Source organism: Petaurus breviceps, unplaced genomic scaffold (assembly GCF_028583685.1).
Source record: "Petaurus breviceps papuanus isolate PSGF00001 unplaced genomic scaffold, PetGlider_PUasm1.0 551, whole genome shotgun sequence".
NCBI classification, from domain to species: domain Eukaryota; kingdom Metazoa; phylum Chordata; class Mammalia; order Diprotodontia; family Petauridae; genus Petaurus; species Petaurus breviceps.
This window is the reverse complement of record NW_027186372.1, coordinates 8,231,921-8,252,675: the sequence shown is the minus strand read 5'-3', so window position 1 is coordinate 8,252,675 and position 20,755 is coordinate 8,231,921. Positions and strand designations below refer to the sequence as shown.

At 38.9% G+C, this 20,755-nt stretch overlaps 1 protein-coding gene across 2 annotated transcripts in view; it reads right to left on the bottom strand.

Moving 5' to 3' along the window:
• Positions 1-20,755, bottom strand: part of UBTD2 (ubiquitin domain containing 2) — a 65,303-nt gene that overhangs the window by 7,158 nt on the left and 37,390 nt on the right. For both annotated transcript variants that reach the window (XM_069102377.1, XM_069102378.1), the window contains exon 2: positions 18,216-18,452. In XM_069102377.1, the coding sequence (XP_068958478.1) occupies positions 18,216-18,452 (237 nt within the window). The remainder of the gene's footprint in view (positions 1-18,215; positions 18,453-20,755) is intronic.

Genomic DNA, 20,755 nt, shown 5'->3' with positions numbered 1-20,755 from the left:
GTCTTAAAGAATTAAAGGGTACTAAAATGTTGCCTGATTTGTGCAGGGATAACTGGGCACCTAGGTGGTACAGTGGATAGAGTGGTCTAGAGTCAGAAAGACCTGATTTCAAATTTAGTTTCAGATACTTACTAGTTATTTGACCCTGGGCAAGCCACAACCCTGTTTGCCTCAGTTTTCACAACTGTAAAATGAGGTGGAGAAAGAAATGGCAATCCACCCTAGTATCTCTGGCAAGAAAACCTCAAAAGGTGTCGTGAAGAGTCAGATACAACTAAGTAACAACATGATGGAGCCAGTCGCTGGCTGATTTGTGGGGATTGTTAAATTTTCAATGTCAGAACTTACATATTAGAAATCAGCAAATTTATAAATCATGGCCTGTTGCTTGTCTAGATTTAAGAAAGTGATGCAAAATGTTAATAATGAAGATTAGTTTAAAAATGTGCCATGTATATACATTTTGTTACCAAACAGTGAGTTGTTAAAACATTTACCATTACATCCCTGGGTCTGTCTCATACAGGAAGTATGCGTCAAAAGGCAGTAACTGAAGCCAAGTTCTTTCTGACTCAAATACTGGCCCTCTACCTACTATATAACACTGACTCAGTGCATTAGGACATATAACAACTGAAATAGAATTAGGCTAAACAAGCTCTAAAGGCCACCAATCAATATCGTGAGAGCTAAATCTGATTTAGATGACCTTTCCAGATGGTTCACTGAATGGATCTGGCTAGCTGCAAAAAGATCATGTAATAAGTTTTACACTCTGGTCACTGCTCTCTATTCACCTGTCCTATATGTCTGGAAGCATTATTTAAGCTGCAATATTTCTGACCTATTGTAGCAGCAAGCACCCTAGCATACCCAGGATGGCTGCTAGCACAGGTTCTTTGATCTGCTTTTTTTAAAGGAAAGCAATGCAAAAAGGGTTAACAATCTTACTTGAATCAATCAAACATTTCAGGGGAAAAAGTCAGCACCCTGAACTTCAAAGAAAACAAACAGAAGTTACAAGCAGAAAAAAATAGAGAATAACACAATTCAACAGACATGGCTTCTAGTTGTCTGACAATTACATCCATACCTAGTTAGTCACCAGAGAGAAAAGCATCAACATCTGGGCTTTCAGAGCCAGGGGGGCTCAAAGGTTACCCAGAGTCTCATCTGGCCAAATCATACAACTCTTCCCAAAGTGAGCCCCAAAGCAAAACCCTGCCTCAGAGCTATGTATATCCTTCTCCAGGGTCAGAGAACACCACAGCCCTCCTGACCCACTTGACTACAAAGTAACAAAAGTTGTGCCTTCCTGAAAAGCAAGCTTCTACTGCGGGCTCTGCTCCACCCTTCAGCCAACTCCTCCCACCACAGGCTCCATGTGACCACATTCAGCTTATTAGGGGGCAGAGCATATTTTCAAATCAGGGAAGGTCCCCAAGTTCAATTTAGGCTTATTAAGGGGCAGGGAAGATCTTCAAATTCCCATTACCATTACACCTGTTAATCTAAGCATTGTGTTATGATACCATGGAAATGAATCTACTTCAAAAAATTATCATTAGACACTGATCCCTACATAACAGGAATCTGTTACATTTATTCTCTGTTCCTATGAACTTACATAGGGCTATCTGTACATATGATACTGCTTATAAACTCAGAACACTGCATCATAGATTGAAAGTAGGATTCTCAGAGGTCACTTAAACAGACCCTTCATTTTACAGATGATACCAGTAAGATTCAATGGTTTCTCTTTGTTTTACGGTCACACACTGGACCTGCAACTCTAGTTAGCTACCTTGCTCCTGGTTATAAGGATGAGGTACAGGCTCTGGGAACCCCCTTGAACTCTGATTGAATCTGCCTAGATGATGAGGCATTTGCCTGAGGTCATAAACCTTTCATTATAGCTAGGCCCAAATCCCTGTTACTACTAGCCTAGCCCTCCATTGTCCGGCTAGCCCCCACCCTTGATCTTCCCAAAATATCTATAAACCCTTAAACTAGCCTAGCCCTCCAATGTCTTATAGCCAGGTAGCCTCCAGCTACTTCCCACCCTTAATCTCTCATTACTAGAGTGGGACCTCATTTGATTCCTCCTGAAGACCCTTCCCAAACTCCTCCACTAGACCACCTCTAGACCCCTCCCACAATCTTTCTGTATATAAGACCTATCTTGCCTCCACGAAGGGGCCAAGAATTATCTAGCACAGACTCACTCTGTCAGATGATTCTGGCCTGCTCATCCAATGCAAGCGTCACAGCTACCAAGGCTCCTTAAGAGTCTACCTGCTAAGGCGAACTTTTAATAAACTTTGCTTTTCTTTGGTTGAGAGAAGACTGGAGTGGTATTCATTCAGCAGGACCCGGTGTGTTGGTATTTTGGGGTCTCATGCACCCCTAAACCTTAAACCTCAACATTTTATGTTTCCTTGACCTCAACAATAAGGGGGAAGGGGAAAATAGAGAACAGTGCAAATTCAATATCAAAAAATGACTCAAGGGGCAGCTAGGTGGTGCAGTGAATAGAGCAAAGGCCCTGGAGTCAGGAAGACCTGAGTTCAAATGTGTCTCAGAGATTTAACACTTACTAGTTGTGTGACCTTGGGCAAGTATCTTAATCCCAACTGCCCTCCCTTCCCCCCTCCAAAAAAAAGCAAAAAAAAGAAAAGACTCAAAGCATATACCTCAATGATATCTTGGGTCATAAGCACTAAAATGCAAGTAAAGTTTTTTGAAAACTTTAAAGTGTTATTATCTCATTGAATTTTCATAAAAAACCTTCTGAATTAGATATTATTGCCATTTTTATAAAAGAGGAAATTAGGGCTTAGAGGTTAAGTGATTTGATAATGTGATCACATAGCCAGTATGTGCCAGAGGCAGAACCTTCCATTACAGCTTCCTTGGATCAAGGTTCAGGAAATTTTAATTCTAATTCCAGTTTTCATACTAACAAGCTGTATCACCTCCATCAAGTCTTTTCAGCAGTTTGAGCCTTTACCTATAAATGAAGAAGCTGAATCAATCTCTTCTGGCAACTAGGTGATACAGTAGATAGTGCCAGACCTAGAGTCAGGGAGACCTGAATTCATATTCAGTCTCAGACATTTAACAGCTGAATGATCCTGGGCAAGCACAATCTCTGTCTCAGTTTCCTCGTGTGTAAAATGGAGCTAATAATAGCAATATCTACTTCCCAGGACTGTTATGAGGATAAATGAGAGAATATTTAGAAAGTGTTTTACAGATCCTAAAATGTTATCTATCACAGGTCATTTCTCTGGTCACTGAACGAAAAGTCAAATCATTTATTTGATTTTCTAGTTTTGGTTGTAATGATTAACATTACCAGTGTTACATAATGACTGCTGTCAAATGGATTTTTAGTCTTGACTAGCAAAATCTGTATAGAGAGTCACTTCTGTATATTTTCTTCAGACAATACACACAAGCAAATATGTGAGTGCTATCCCTGGCTCATTAGCAAATCAGTGTTTCTTAAGGAAAAAAAGTCCTCTCTGAGAAGAAAAGGTATAGGCTGTACTAACCACTGTGTATCCTAAGATGGATGCTTTAGCTTTAGGTTATTCACTTGCTTATTCGTTAAATACATTTCAGTCAATCTTTATTTATGTTGCTTACACCCAAGATAATTTCTGGGTACACAAATACAAAAGTGAAACAATCTCTGCCACCAAGTCAGTGCTTTTACAGACTCTAAAGTCAAAATACTTCTTCACCCCATGATACGTAAGTTATGCCTCTTCTTTGTAGCCCTATATAAGTTAGCGCTGGGTTTTTAAGCCTAAAGTGAAGCAAGAGAGTCTGAATGGGAACTTTAGGGTATAGAGAGGTTGCTAAAATGATTACTACAACTCTCTCACCTTCAAGTAACTTTTCAGGACAAGCAGAGCTTGAGTCTAGAAGTCAGCTACTAGAGCATTTTTGTCATTCAAGAATCTTCATATCTGGATATTTGCATTACAAACGATAGGAATTTAGTATGAACTATTACTTGATACTTTAAATACAGTTCTACTATTCTCTATCATTTGGCTGTAATAGCATCTGAGTTTCAAATATGTCAGTTTCAGATCAAAATCTAAAGTAACTAAAACTAGGGAAAGTTAGAGAATCATAGGTAAATAAAAAAGCATAAATTTTATTTTAAAACTGTAGCTTATCTTCTCCCTCAAATTAAATATTTATAATCATAAAATACCTTCTAGGGTCCATATAAGACAAACCAATTCCTATAGGTTGGTTCAAGTCAATTGTTGAATGTTACCCTTTAGACTCTTTTAGGCCCACAATACATAGTCTTTATATATCTATCTATCTTAAATCTCTACTGTCTGATAACTAAAGTGGCTTCTCTTTCAAACTCCCCAGCAGAATTCAAGGGGCATAAAAAATGATCTCCTATTCATATCCAACAAAGCAATTACAACATTACATAATAGTATTCAGTAAATATGAAGCACCCACTGTGTGCAGAACATTGTACTAGGCATTGTGGAAGAATTCAATAGATGTAAGACATTACTCCTGCTTTCTAAAAGCTTACAAACTGGGTGAGCTGACAAGGACGCAGGTCCCCTAAATCTTAAGAGCAACTTAAAAAAGTGACACATGAATAAGTGGCAATTAGTCTAGTACAAACTACAGGAGCTAGGAGGGGCAGACAGCAAGGAAATTAAGAGTTAGATGAAATTCCTAGGAGAAGTAAATTATGGATGACCTTTTGAAAAAAGGAAGGGAATATAGTGACAAAAAAGGGGGAAAGGAACATTCTAAGCATGGGGAGTGACATGAAGACAGGTAAGCAACTAACTGACAAGCAAGCAATTTTAGTAGGATGGAATGAAAAATGTACTCTGTGGAGTAACAAGAAATAAAATGAGATGGTAGAGAGCCATGAGGTAATGCTAAAGAACTTGGATTTGATATAAGAGCAAACTACTTTAAGCTGTTCAACATAATGAATTTTAAGATTTTTATCAGCTTTCTGTAAGAGGCAACATGGAGGAGAGGAAAGATGGGTCAGCACAAGAGCAAAAAAGGAAGTAGGTTTAAAATCTTACCTCTGACAAAGAATAACAATGTACAATTCATTTATTTAACCCGTCAGGGCCCTTGGAAATTCTCTAAGATTATACATTACGGATAAGATGTTAATCTGCATCAGTAAGAAAAGAAAAAGATCTGAGGGGACTTCAGAAAATTAGCAAGGGTTTGATGATAGATTAAGTATGGTACTAGCAACTGAAGTTAAAAAAGAGTCTTTAGTTTAAGGTAGCTGAAAAATGAATGAATCACTGATGATTTAAAAGTTGAGGACTAAAAGTTAATTTAGCTTTGTTTTAAAGTTAATTCTGAAAATTATCTGAAAGATAGACAATTGAAGAAACAAATCATGTGTAACAGAACACAATAACAAAAAAGCAGGTATAGAGAGAGGGCAAGGTCATGTCTGAGGCAATAGATGCATGACTTGTAGTTATAGCCATGTGATCCAATGGTGTTCCTGAAGTTAGTATACCAGCAGAAAAGTCCAGTGTCAAGGTCCCAGGACTAAGCCCTGAGGGGTATGTCCACAGGTAGGGGTGATTATGAGAAGCAGTGGATATAGCACTAATTCTAGAGCTGGAAGGCCAAGTAAAAATTCAGACTAAGTCAATAGCTGTGTGACACCGGGCAAGTAATTTCACCTCAGTCTGCCTCAATTTCCCCAGCTGTGAAGTGGGAGTTATAACAGGATGAAATTAATTAATATTTATAGAGTGTTATATAAAATCAAAGTGAGAAAATGGGTATGGGGAGAAGGAGAAAAAGGACTGAAAAAGAGGGAATTAAAAGAGAAACAGGAGAATAGAGTGAAAAAACAGAAACAAAGGATTACAAGAAGGAAAAGATGTTCACAAATGTTAAAGAGTTGGTAGCGGGGGCAGAGTCAACATGGCAGAGTAGAAACAGGACTTCCGCCTGGCTCCTGCTTCAACCTCCTCCAATTCATGCAAAAAACGACTCTCAACTAAACAAACTTTGGAGCTACAGACCCCACAAAATGACAGGGAGAAGCTAACTTCCCACTGAGGACAGCCCGGCAGGCTGGCAGGAAGGGGCCAGCGCAGCACTCTGGGAGCCAACCCCAACCCCACTCAAGCCAGAGGTTTTAGCCTCAGGGCAGCCACAACCAGCAGCTGGCTGGAGGGACTTCAGATCAACAGCAGCTATGGCAGCTTCCAGAATTATCAACCCATAGATGATAGGGACAAAGTGAGAGGTCAGTGCAGTGTGGACTTTGGGATCCAGTAGTTTGGGAGTGTGGTTGGCCTTTGCCCTGAGGCAAGAAGCCGCTGAGGCCCCGCGGCCTGCAGCCACAGCTACATGGCTGCTTAAGCTCCTGTCCTGCAGATCATAGGGGGACCATGTGATCATTCACAGGGTAATCGCTCTTGCTTTAACCTGCTTGGATCTGGATTGCGATCTAGGGTAGAGGTCCTAGGGTGTGCAACCAGCTTGCCAGAGCGTGTGGAGGCTTCAAAGAGGGCACCCAACTAATACCTCTGGCAGTTGAGAAACCCCAGTGTTTGGGACAAAGCTCCCCTGTCTGATGGCAGAGTCCTACTGTGTCAAAAAGCCCAGGGGTCAAGTGACTGAGGGGCGACATGACCAGACAAAGGAAACAAAGCAAACAGAAGATTCTAACGTTAGACTCCTGTTTGGGGGACAAAAAGGAGCAAAGCATGGAACAGGAGGAAGACAGCAAAGTCAGAACTCCTGCACCAAAAGCTTCCAAGAAAAATACGAGCTGGTTATAGGCCATAGAGGACGTTGAGAAGGAAATAAGAGAAGTGGAGGAAAAATTAGGAAGAGAAATGAGAACGATGCAAGAAAATTATGAAATGAGAGTCAACAACCTGAATGAAGAAAATAACACCTTAAAAAATAGACTAACTCAAATGGCAAAAGAGGCTCAAAAAGCCAATGAGGAGAAGAATGCCTTAAAAAGCCAAATTTGCCAGATGGAAAAAGAATCTCAAAAGCTCACTAAAGAGAATCATTCCTTCAGAATTAGATTGGAGCAAATAGAAGCTAGTGACTTAATGAGAAATCAACTATTAAACAGATCCAAACAAATGAAAAAATAGAAGGCAATATTTAATATCTCATTGGGAAAACCACTGACCTGGAAAACAGATCCAGGAGAGATAATTTAAAAATTATTGGACTACCTGAAAGCCATGATCAAAAAAAAAAAAAAAGAACCCAGAAATCATCCTTCAAGAAATTCTCAAGGAAAATTGCCCTGATGTTTCAGAACCAGAGGGCAAAATAGAGGTTGAAAGAATCCACCAATCACCTCCTGAAAAAGATCCCAAAAAGAAAACTCCTCGGAATATTGTAGCCAGGTTCCAGAGTTCACAGATCAAGGAGAGAATATTACAAGCAGCCAGGAAGAAACAATTTGAATATTGTGGAAACACAATCAGAATAACACAGGATCTGGCAGCTTCTACACTGAGGGACTGAAGGGCTTGGAATATGATATTCTGAAGGTCAAAGGAGCTGGGATTAAAACCAAGAATCACCTACCCAGCAAAACTGAGTATCATGTTTCAGGGGAAAATATGGTCATTCAGTGGAATAGAGGACTTTCAAGCATTCCTGATGAAAAAAAAACCAGAGATGAATAGAAAATTTGACATTCAGATACAAGAAGCAAGAGAAGCATAAGAAGGTAAACAGGAAAAAGAAATCATAAGGAACTTATCAAACTTGAACTATTTACATTCCTACATGGAAAAACAATAATTGTACCTTATGAAAATTTTCTCAGTATGAGAATAGTTGAAAGGAATATAAATGTATATATATATATAGAAATGTATGTATGTATGTATCCATACGTATATGTCTATATAGGAAGGTATATGGGCATATTAATACATATGTGTATATATGTGTGCAGGTATACATAGAGGGCACAGGACCAATTTAATAGGAAGGGATGATACTTAAAAGGTGAAATTAAGAGGTGAGAGGAATGTAATAAGAAGAGATGGGGAGAGACAGAATGGGGTAAATTATCTCATATAGAAGAGGCAAGGGAAAACTTACAATGGAGAGGAAGAACAGGAAGGCAAAAGGGAATGGGTCAACCTTATTCTCATTGAATTTGGCTTAAGGAGGGAATGACATGCACACTAAATAGGGTATCTCTCTCTATAGGAGAGTAGGGGGGAAGGGGATGAGAGGGTGGATGATGGAAGGGAGGGAAGTTGGAAGCACCCACTTTTGAAAAGGAACAAGATCAAAGCAGAAAATAGAACAAGTGGGGGGTGGGATAGGATGGAGGGAAATACAGTCAGTCTGTCACAATATATCCACTATGGAAATGTTTTGCATAGCTACACATGTACAACCAGTATTAAATTGTTTATCTTCCCAGTAAGGGTGGGTGAGAAGGGAGGAAGGGAAAGAATCTGGAATTCAAAGTTTTAAAATCAAATGTTTAAATATATATATATAATATATAAAATTATTATTATTATTATTTTACATGTAACTGGGAAATAAGATATACAGGCATTGGGGCATAGAGATCCACCATGCCCTACTGGAAAGTCGGAGGGAGGATAGGGGAAGATATGGGAAGCGCAGATTGGGGGAGGGGATATTCAGTGGGATCACTATTTTGGGGTCATAGGTAGGGGAAAAATGGGGATAAAATTTGTAACTCAAAACCTTGTGGAAATGAATGATGTAAACTAAAAAATAAAAAAGAGAGAAATAAAAGAGTTGGTAGCATAAATGTTTGCCAATTATGATGATAAGTAAAGAAAGAAGAAACCAAGAGGCCATTACAGACCCCTGAAGGGTACCATCACAATTCTTAAAGAATTACGTTCCTGCAGAAAGGTGAGGTCGAGAGCTACAGTCTTTCAGGAAGAAATTATGAAGCTCTGGGGACAAGAAAAAGAAAAGTAAAGTTCTGACTAAGAGAAACTCAGATGTTTAAAAGCAGAGAAGAAAGAGACAGAGATCCTAGACTTGATGATGACACAGTGAGCTATCTTTCTTAACTATCTTCTCTTGGCCTAGCATCACATTAGTAGGACAACATGTCATTTAAATGAATTTAGAAATTTGCAATTTAGAAAAAGGATGCAGCGATGCCCTATCTGTCACCAGGGGGCAATCTACAGCAACTCAGCCCAACTGTAGCTACCAAAATTACAAGCTGGAGATCAGCCTAATCAGTGTCACATTCTGGGTTCTGGCCTCTCTCTTCTTACATATGTATCCCTGACTTACAGTCATAACTGGGGTAGGCAGTACCTAAAATTGTCATTTCAGATTGTTCCTTTGTCATGTTCTCCATAAGCTAGGGAGAACCTGAAGAGCCCCAATGATGGTAACTGGCTATCTTTTTATGTTCTCAATTGAAGTATAATTTTTCTAAATTGTTTTATCTTTCACTTAGATGTGTGGCCTCAACAATTTTTTTTCCTCAAGCAACAGTTTTACATGATTATTCGATGACTTCAAAATATTTCAGTCTGAAGTTACAAACAACATTAAAATACTTGTCCATCTGAAATCCACTCATCCTGCTGTGAATCATTTCCCTGAATGTTTCAAATATTCAAAAGTTCCAGTCAAACTACACGTCTCTTTAAGCACTCCTTCCTGTGATGAACACTTTCTGACAATTTTATTAAGTGAACTTGGCGTATTATATTTTAACTATATAAGTTAAAACTACCACATGGGATAGATTACCAATAAGATACATTAAAAATTCTTAATGCTGTCCTACACATTTAATCACTCTCCCCAAGGCTGATGAACAAGATATTATTGCTACTGTACTTTCCAAACAAATCTATAGGATGTACAATGTAGGAATCATGGTTCCCTCCTATCTACAGCAAACCAAAACCCCCAGAATGAAAAGACTGGCACCAAGGCAGAAATGGGTTGGATGTAACTGATAGCAGTATAAGCCAAAGTGTAAATAAGTGAGATCATACAAATGATAATAGCAGACCGTACTTGTAGTCCATAAAGCTCGGCGCCATCATCAGCAAACCAAAAGATACACTTGCTCCTTGTTTGGCAAAGTTATTAACAGGAATAGGTCAGAAGAGTCTGCTGTGTTTCAACCTGCTATTTCTCTCTACTAAAACCTATCTTCATCTCCCCACTCAATACCTCTTAACTGAAAGGCATCAAAGGATAAAAAATTTAGAGCTTGAAGAGACCTTAGAAGTCATCTAGCCCAGTGCTGTCAAACTGAAAAAGAAATACATTTTTGCCAGCTATATATGAACTTAGAAAACCACAAATTAACATTAGCTATTTTTTACTGTATTTTTTATTTATTTTGTTAAACATTTCCCAATTACATTTTAATCTGGTTCAGGCCTACAGGGAGGTCCAAGTGGGAATTTGACACCACTGATCTAGTATAACCCTCTCATTTTATAGATGGGGAGACTAAGAACCAGAAAGGTAAAATTACATGCCCATAGTCACTTAGGAAGTGAAGAAAAGGTGGGAGTTGGGGCGGCTAGGTGGCACAGTGAATACAGCACTGGCCCTGGAGTCAGGAGGACCTGAGTTCAAATCCGGCCTCAAACACTTAACACAAAACTAGCTGTGTGACCTTGAGCAAGTCACTTAACCCCAATTGCCCTACCTTCCCCCCCCCCAAAAAAAAAGGAGCTGGGAGTCAAAGTCATGTCCTTATTCTGCAAATTTATTACTCTTTTCATCTCTCTCTGTCATCAACGCTGTCTTCCCAGTCCTATTCCTAGGAGATAACCTGGATTTTCACTATCTCTTATCCCCCCCATATTCAAACTGTGGCCAAAGACCACTCATTTCACTTTTGCAACATCTCTTAAATATGCCCCCTTCTCTCTTCTGACAATGCCACCACTCTAGTGCAGGCCCTCAAAGCCCTTCATAACCAAGCCTTATCCTACCCTTCTGGTCTTCTTATACCTATACTTCTCACCATGTGCTCTTTAGTCTAGTGACACTGGCTTCCTGGCTATTCCATGAACAAGACACTCCAGGTCTTCACTTGGAGCATTTTCTCTGTCTGTTCCTCATCCTGGAACACTCTCCTCTGTTCTACTTGATGACTTTCCTTGCTTCCTTTAAGTCCCAACTAAATCCCATTTTCTACAGAAAGCCTTTCCCAATCCCTCTTAATTCCAATGCTTATCCTCTGTTAATTATCTTCAATTTATACTGCATATATAGCTTGTTTGTACATATCTGTTGATATGTTGGAGCTTGTTGTCTCCAATATTAGATTGTGAGCTCCTTGAGGACAGGGTCTTTTGTCTCTTTTTGTGCCCAATGGCTAGCATATCATAGGTGCTTAATAAATGTTTATTCACTGACTTCCCCTTGTTCCATGATGGCTCCTTTAATATATCCTCTTCACTACCCCTCAATCTTCCTAAGACTAATGCTATCACCATCACTCTACAAATAGTTTTACCCTACAGTTATACAGTTAATATACAATATGCCAAGTTCATCTAATATAAGCAGGAGAAAATGTTGAACATGGGAGGGAGCGCTTGGAGAGATAACTGATTTGACTACTACTTTTGAATATTTATTTGAAAAGAAACATCATTCAAATTTGCAGCAGGATGAACAGATTTCAAACGAAAGGGAAGGACTCTCCACATACCCAAAGGCCTGCTGAGCTCTACTTCAAACAGTTAAAACCTGCATTTTGACTCAACTTTCTAAGCTCAACGCAAGACTAATAAGGGCAGACTTCATTAGCACCTTAGTGCTTAGACCACAAAGAATCAAAAGGTCACCTGTCTTAAATTCATTGCTTCATGAAATTCTTTACAAACTTTGTAGTCAAAGAATAGTTAAATAATAGGACAGTCTTTATTATTTAGAGAGTGAATATTTTGAGTAATCCAACTTAGTGGTACAGTGGATAGTGTGCTAGTCAGGAAGATTAGAGTCCAAAATTGGCATCACTAGTTGTCTGACTCTAAGTAGGTCTCTTAACCTCTTTTTCCTCAGTTTCTTTATCTGTAAATGAAAATAATGATAGCACCTACCCCCAGGTTTGTTGTGAGGATCAAATGAGATGATATTTGTAAAGCATTTTTGCAAGCCTTTAAATGCTATACAGATGCTAACTACTAGTATACTACTACTATTATTATTACTACTTAATACTTCAACTACTAATTCAAGGATAATATTTCTCTTCTCAAAATTATATTGTAGGTTTTCTGTATTTTTTAGGTTCCCTTCTAGTTCTGTTTTTTTGTTTTTGTTTTTTTTTGCCTTTTGGAGGGCAACTGGGGTTAAGTAACTTGCCCAAGGTTACACGGCTAGTTTTTTTGTGTGGGTGTTAAGTGTCTGAGGCTGGAACCGAACTTGAGTCCTCCTGACTCCGGGACTGGCGCTTCACTCACTGTTCCACCTAGCTGCCCCCTGTTTTTCTGTTCTAAAACTCTTTAATTCCAAATTAGAGTGCTCTACACACTTGCTGGCAAATGACTGGCCAGGCTACAACAAGGAAAAGGGCTTTGATCACACATTTCAGGGTGAGTACAGCTGGCTGAACGTGCCCAGGCACTGAAATTTTAAGGATGTGTCTTCATATGTGAGGACCAATGTAATAACACAAATGATTAATCAAGAACATCAATTCCACTGCTACAATTGCTCAGAAATTATGTGACAAAGTTCAAAAGAACAATGGCAACAATCAACTCCAGTGGCTTCCGATTACCTCTAAGATAAAATACAGACTCTTTTGTTTAGCTTTTAAAGCCTTATGCAACACTCAGTTCCAACCTCTTTTTCATCTTGCTGGACATTAGCCCTCCCACACTCTGCAATCCAGCAAAACTGGCCTTGCGCCTTTTTACCACACATGACACTGTCTCCTGTCTTCTTGTCTTTGTACCAGCTATCCCACAAGACTGAAATGCACTCCCTCCCTCCTTACCTCTGTCACTTTTTACAAAAAGATGCAGCTCAAGCACCTTCTTCTATAAGAAGACTTTCTTGATGCTCCCAAATGCTAGTGCCCTTCCAACCAAACTAAACTGTAATTACTTCCGATGTATATTTAGCCCCTCTGTACTCATGCAATATACATATAAATACTTAAAAAATGTATGTAATATATAAATTTATATACACGTATGATATATATGTGATGTGTATACATAATTATATTTGTATATGTGCTTGCTAGGAATAAAGACTGCTTTATTCTTTGTATCCTCAATGCCCAGAAAAGTACCTGGTACGTATCAGTCTTGTTGCCTAGGGCAGCCAGGTGGCGCAGTGGGTAAAGTGCTGGGCTTAGAGTCAGGACAACTCTTCCCGAGTTGAAATCCAGTCTCAGAGACTTACTAGCTCCGTGACCCTGAGCAAATCACTTACCTCTATGTGCCTCAATTTCTTCATACGTAAAATCAGCTGGAGTGGGAAATAGCAGCATCTTTGCCAAGAAAACCCCAAATAGGGTCACAAAGAGTTGGACAAGACTAAAATGACTAAACAACAATAATACTTCTTGTCTGAGTGATTTAATCACAGGTTTTGGGGAGGGGGAGGGTGACACTGCTGGTTTTAACCAGTACAACAACAGTCATAACCATACCTATATTTTGATATGATAAGCTCCAAGCTGTATTTTGATATGATAGCAAATGCCTTGGTCAGGAAAGTATTTAAGCTGCAGTGTGAAGATACTTTTTTTTAAAGTGCTTTTCCCCCTAGTGTGCCAACAAAATTAATTTTTTATTCTTTAGTTTAGGAACATAAAATTGCATTATGCTAATAAAACTGCCATTCTTAGTAAATGTGTAAATGTGAAGGCCCTGAGAAATTTGGGATATCATACTCCATTCCACAATTTTTTGGAGAGAAAGTGCAAAAAAGAAGTCAGAAAAAAAAACTTCCCACTACTCTCCCCTCTCTCTTTCCCCTCAACACTCCTCCCTCTCAAAGGTTTTGGAAAATAGAATCTAAAAGGTTAGATGAAAAGAACTATGTATAATTTGGACTCAAGAGGAAAAGAGACTTCAAAAGATCTTTTCTGGAAAACAGTAAACAGTTAATCACTCCTTTCATTCAGAGAAATGCTCTAAAATTTTATTCTAAGGGATCTGGCACAGACTTTAGAAAGAAGAGCCTGATTATAAACTGGGCTATATTACCAATGGAAGCTGGGGAATGTCATCCTTGGTTGATATTTGAATAAAAAAATCATAGTAACCATCTTCCTAGGAGGTTTGAGTCCTAACAAAAAACATGAAGGAAGATAAGGTGAATTCTGAAATCTTTTTTCAATCTTATGAGTCTGTAAAAATTTATTTCATTATCTTCATAATCAAAACCTGCTTTTATTATACAAGTTAAACCTATATGGTTATTGCCCAGTAAGAGTTTTTAAGATGGTATGTAACTTTAGAAAGTGAAATAAACAGAATCAAATCTTAGCCCTGATAATGACACTAGTTTGTGTAATCACTTGCCTTCTCTGTGATTCAATTTCCAAGTTGGCAAAAAAGAGTTAAGTAATATCTGTTGTGAGAATACTGCCAGGATCTCTGTTTAGTGGCATTATGGTAATCCTCAGCAGGAAAAAAAGAAAAAGGGGCTAAATTGGGTTCCTCAAGCAGTTTCACAAAAGGAATGGGAAAAAAGTAAGGCACCATGAGGTACAGAAGAAGATGATCTGGAAAAGTGCAGAATATAATAATTCTTTCTAGGAATGCTAGCCATTCGTCTGCAGTAAAAATGAAACTAGAAAAGACACTGTTTAATGAAATAATAAAAACAGCTAAACCATATGTAGGTACATATGTGTATACGCATATGTATATATACACACATACACATGTGTATGTGTGTCTTACTATGTGCCAGGCACTATGTGCCTTACAATTATTATCGCATGTGATCCTTACCACAACCCCGAGATAAGTAGGTCTCCATTTTACAGAAAAAGAAACTGAAGCAAATGAAGGTTAAGTGACTGGCTGAGGAACACCCAGAGCTAGTAAGTGTCTGAGACTAGATTTCAACTCAGTTTTTCCTAACTCCAGGGCTGGCATTCTATCCACTGTGCCACATTAAAATAAAAAGAATAGGGAAGTAAAGCAACAAGGAAGGGATACAAGAAAGGCATTTGGTTCAATCATTTAAAATGTTTCAAGCACTGGGGTATAGAAATCCATCTCACCCTACAAGAAAGGTGGGTATGGGGGTGATGTAAGAGAGGGCAGATTGGGGGAAGGGATATATTCAGTATGCTTGTCATCTTGGGGTGGGGGTAGGGGAGAGATGGGTAGAAATTTGTAACTCAAAATCTTGCGGAAATGAATGTTGAAAACTAAAAATAAATAAATTTGAAATATGCCCATAGAATACATCAGAATCAAAGCCCAAAGGATTTTCAATTCAGTTTTAGACATAAAACAACATATGATGAAGAATAACATTTCAAGAAAATAATACACAAAACAGATGAAAAATTTGTGTCATCAACTGGGCAGATTTGGAGTAAAGAATATATACCATCTTTACTTGCCTAAGAATGAATTGGTGGTGGCATAGACATTGTATGAAAGAATACTTTACAGTTGAATAATACACCTAATCAAGATCTTGAGTAAGAAGTCTGAAGAAACAAATTCAATTAAGGGAAATAATGTGAATATATACCTAGGGTACTATAAAGCAAATGGTTCTTAACCTTTTTTATATCATGTATCCCTCCTACCAACAGATCTTTGGCAGTCTCTGGAAAAGATTACAGACCTCTGCCTTCTCAGAATATTTTTTGGTTTTTAGTCCATAATTGAAAGAAATGCTAAATTTCAGTTAGAGGTTAATGTAAATGAAGACACAGTTTTTCCCCCAGGGAAATTCACATACCCCCTGAAATCTACAGAGAGACCCTTTAAGGGTATAAGGAATCCAGCTTAAGAACCCTTGCTATGGAGCATTAAAATGGAAAGAACAGAAAACACTGAGATTGCCTCCCTTCTCCAGCATAAAAGAAAGATGTGTTCCAAGGCTAGACAGAAGTTGAGTCTTATTCAATAATCTCTCTCAATATAAAGAAGAGTCCTCCCAGACCAGGTGTCCTACAAACAATTTTTTACAAATACAGTCAGACTTCAGAAATTATAATTCCAAAGTCACAACAATCTAGGTACTTACTATCTATTATTTTTCAAGTGACATGAAGGCCCTCAAAACTCAAAGCTATTCTGGCTACTACCCTCCATGTATTTAAAACCAACTATTCTAATCTCTTTATGAGATCAGAGAATCAAAGAGTATCCATAAACAATTATATTGAGAAGAAAAATTGGAAATTCAGTGCTATTAATGGATCAGTTTGCAAGGTTTTTTTCTTTGAGTAAATGGAAGATATGTCACAAAGAGATAGCCTACCAGCTGCCAATTTGACAGGTATATTAACTCTCAGAAATTCTGCTTTAAAGATAAATGTTATAAATGTACATGAAAGAAAAATAAGCAGACTCCTTTCCTTTAAACCATACAAAAGTGTTATTTGAAGGAGCGTATGTTTGTTTAGTCCTTTTTCTGTCATGTCCAACTCTGTGACCACATTTGGGAGTTTTCTTGGCAAAGATACTGACACGGTTTGCCATTTTCTTCTTCAGCTCATTTTAGAGGTGAAGAATTGAGGCGAACAGAATTAAGTGACCTGTCCAAAGTCATACAGTCGTAAGTGTCATATTTTAACTGAGGAAGATGAGTCTTCCTGACTTCAGGTCCAGTTCTCTATCCACTGCACCACCTAGATTCTCTATTTAAAGGATATCATAATCTTATATTTTTTTTTTTAAGCAATTGGGGTTAAGTAACTTGCTCAAGCTTACACAGCCAGTTATTTCTGGGTGTGATGCTAAGTATCAGAGCCCGGATTTGATCCCAGGTCATCCCGACTCTGGGGCCGGTGTTCTTACTTGCTGTGCTACCTGGCCGCCCCATTCTACTTGGCCGCCCCAACACCATAATCTTGTAACAGGGCAGGGAAACATCCTGCTTCCATCCCAAACCTCTGTCCTATCATAGCCAAACAAACAAACAAAAAAAAAAAGAATCATTCTCAAGGTAAAGTATTTGCAAACTTCATAAATTCTTCATCTATACATTAAAAGCAAAAGATTGTCAAGGTCACATAAAGGTCATCCAACATTTCTATCGTTTAGGATAGTAAACAACAAAGATGATGGGAGAGAAATAATTATAAAGTGAAAAATATTGTTCTTTGTTTTGGAGGGGGGAGGGCAGGGTAATTGGGGTTAAGTGTCTTGCCCAAGGTCACATGGCTAATAAGTGTTAAGTGTCTGAGGCCACATTTGAACTCAGGTCCTCCTGACTCCAGGGCTGGTGCTCTATTCACTAAGCCACCTAGCCACCCCAAAAACATTATTCTTTTTGAAGTGTGTATTAGAATGACATGAAAGGTTGGAAAAAAAACAAACAAAATGAAGACAATAACAAGTAGGTCGTCCACACTAAGTACGGCACCAATATAGTGAGTCCCCAGGAGTAAAGGGTCACCAGGCTACCCCTAAGGCATGAAGGAGAAGTGAACCGACACCAAGTTAGACACAAAGCAGGTCAGAGTTCCCACGCCAATCAGAATTTGGTTTGGGCCCTTGAGTAGTTGTGCTGCACTTCCAGTCTAGGTGAGGGAGGGAAATCCAGTCTCTTTTCTAAAAGGGGACGGTAGGGAGTGAAATAACAACAAAGAAAATGAGACAAAAATTCAAGGAAGAGAGAGGAGAGGTCAATGATGTTGTCACTACAACATTTGTCTCTGCTTCCTGTGTGAGCAGTGCTATCTGACTGCACCAAAGGCAAAGAACCATTAGCAGGAAAAGACAACTGTGTGCCTGTGTGTGTGTGTGTGTGCATGTGCATGTGCATGTGCACATACACACGCGTGTGAAAGGATAAAAAGAAGTGAGAATACTTATTTCATTGAAAAAATGTCACAACATCTCATAAGGAGAAGAAGGAAATGCTTCCTGTTTCCCCTCCTTAGGCTGAAGAAATGAGCGGGATCCGTATTTCCCTATACTCCCTTTCTATTCCACCACCCCCTGCATTCTCCGTCACCCCTGAAAACAACCTACCCTGTGGTAATGTTATATTTGCACCATCAATGATTGCTTGGGCCAGCTCATGATCATTGTTTTCAAATGCGTGTGCAGCAGCCTTCAGAGCATCCCAAATTTCTTTACGGCCTTCGAAGGCTGGTGCGGTGTCCCAAAATTCATCTCTCTTGCTGCGCAGTTGTCCATCTGTCATGGGATAATCACTTTTCCATTTTGGTTTCTCTTTTTTCAGAGGCTGATTACGACCTAAAGCAACTGGAAGGAAAGCAAAAGTCCAGAATTAGAACAAAAATTTACCCACTTCCTTCTTGCTAATCACTGAACCAAAACACTCAGAATTTTACTTAGTTAAAAATTCTCACTGGTTTTCTAATCCTTGTGGTTCCTAGATTTCCCTAGTCAATTCTGGAACTTCTAGACCAGAGAAAGGGATCCTAGTTAACTGTCCAAGGCTTCCAGTCCCACTGATGGAGGCAGTCTGCTAGACTTCCAAAGCCAACTAGTTCCTCTCCATTCAGGGGACTCTCTCAAGGATGGACAGAACAAAGTACTCAGCACTAACTACTTCCCCGATGTTCCATGCTAGCAATCTTTTGGAGAAGTAACAGTCACAGAACAACAGAAAAGAAGAATAATGTTCATAAAAACATTTCAGCTTATCTGACGGCACACAGCAATGTGGAAGCTTAGACTCTAGGTGGTGAAACTGGCGCCCTCACAGAGAGGCTGTGAGAAAAGTGCTATAAACCTTCAAGTATTACATCAAAGTCAGCTATCATTACTATTTGTCCATAGTTACACTGCTAATAAGCCCAAGTTCCCTGATTCCATATGTAACCCCAAGAGGCGTTACAGATTTAGAACTAGAAAGGATAGATCATAAAGTTTAATAACCCCTTTGTCTTTATAGATGAAAATGAGGACCAGAAGAGCTGAGTACACAGACTAAAGATCTAAACCTAGGTCCTCTGACCTGGGTAAGGAAAGGGGAAGAAGATGTTAGATCAGTTTCTCCTGCTGTCTTTTTGAGAAACTTACTTAGAAGCTGGGTCTGAACAAAGAAGCAGAGTTTCCTCTGCTTTTGCAGTCCTTTGCCCCTCTTCTAACCCACATGCCCTCACCTCTCCAATGAAACTATGAAACTCCTTTATGCCCTGACATATACCTAGGACACTGAGGAGGTGTCCGAGGACTATACATACAACTATACCACTAACCCACACTCACAAATGAGAAGGGAGACAGTTTGATGGATGGAAGAAAGACTGGGTAGGAGGTAGAAATGGTAAGAAAAAAAGGGAAGGGATGCTAGGTGGTAAGAAGTAGGTTGGTAGATGAGTGACAAAGTAGGTGGAGAGAGGGTGAATGGTGAATTTAATGTTCTAAATTTAATTGCAAGAGGGAGGCTAATTGTAAGAGGAACAAATCTTGAAATGGCTTTAAAGTCACAATGAAATGATCACTCCCTTGCTGGCCTTGAGCCAAATAAAATCTAGGTCAGACAAAACAATGAACAGAAGGAATTCCAGTACCTACATAGATAATCCCCATGCTTTCAAAGGCTTTCCTTAGATTGTTACCACTTATATTTTGCAATAAACACTGCATCTTTAGACACCTTGTGACTAGGCCACACTCACTTTATCTACTCTAGCCAATTCCACCTACTTCATCTCAGAAGAGCAGAAAGTCCTCCTACTTTGAATGACATGTATGCTCACAATACTTACTCTAGCACTTTCCTCACCCCCCCATAACACTCAGTATTATTCTGACTCATATCACTGCTTCCAAGCCCTCTATTTGCTCTCCTAAAGTAACCCATATCAGGCATGCTCTAAATGAAATGTACACAGAAAAGCAAGAAACACACATGATAACCAGGGAATTGGTATGGTAGGGAAAAATAGAAAGAACGATTAGTATGTGGGTATACATGCATATACATGTCAAAATAACAATTGCTTCCATTCTCCAGAGGTATACAACAGATGTAAAAATAAGCAAATACAAAATATACACAAAGTAACTTATAGAAATGAAGACACTAACAATTGGAAAACACTTTGCAATCCCAAATTAATCGCTTAATTCAAATAAAACGTTTGCTTTGAACCAATAATTCTTTTCCTCACATTTACAGAATAATGCAGTTAAGTCAACTTTTATCCAAAGGTGTAAGGTTACTCCAGATTATTAAAACCCATCAATTTATTCTGCTAACAAACGGAATGACAGGTAATTTTCTACTCTTAACAGCTTGCAATGTAACCTTGAGGTGAGTCAGAAACAGAGGCAGGAAAATATTCAAAAGCACTAAACTTTCTTTGGTGAGGCATATTTCTGTGGGGATGCAGGTGGCCTAACAAGTAGAAGGGAAAATAAGCAGAGCCAGAATCTCTGGTCAAACACTCATATCTGAGCACCTTTTGAGAGCTTCCCCTCCCTGAGGCCAAGATAATAAAGTATTCCGGTTATACCAAAGAGATAATTTGGTATAATCTCTACAAAGGTGGCAGAACAATAAAGCCAAAAAATATATCCCAGTACCTAAATCA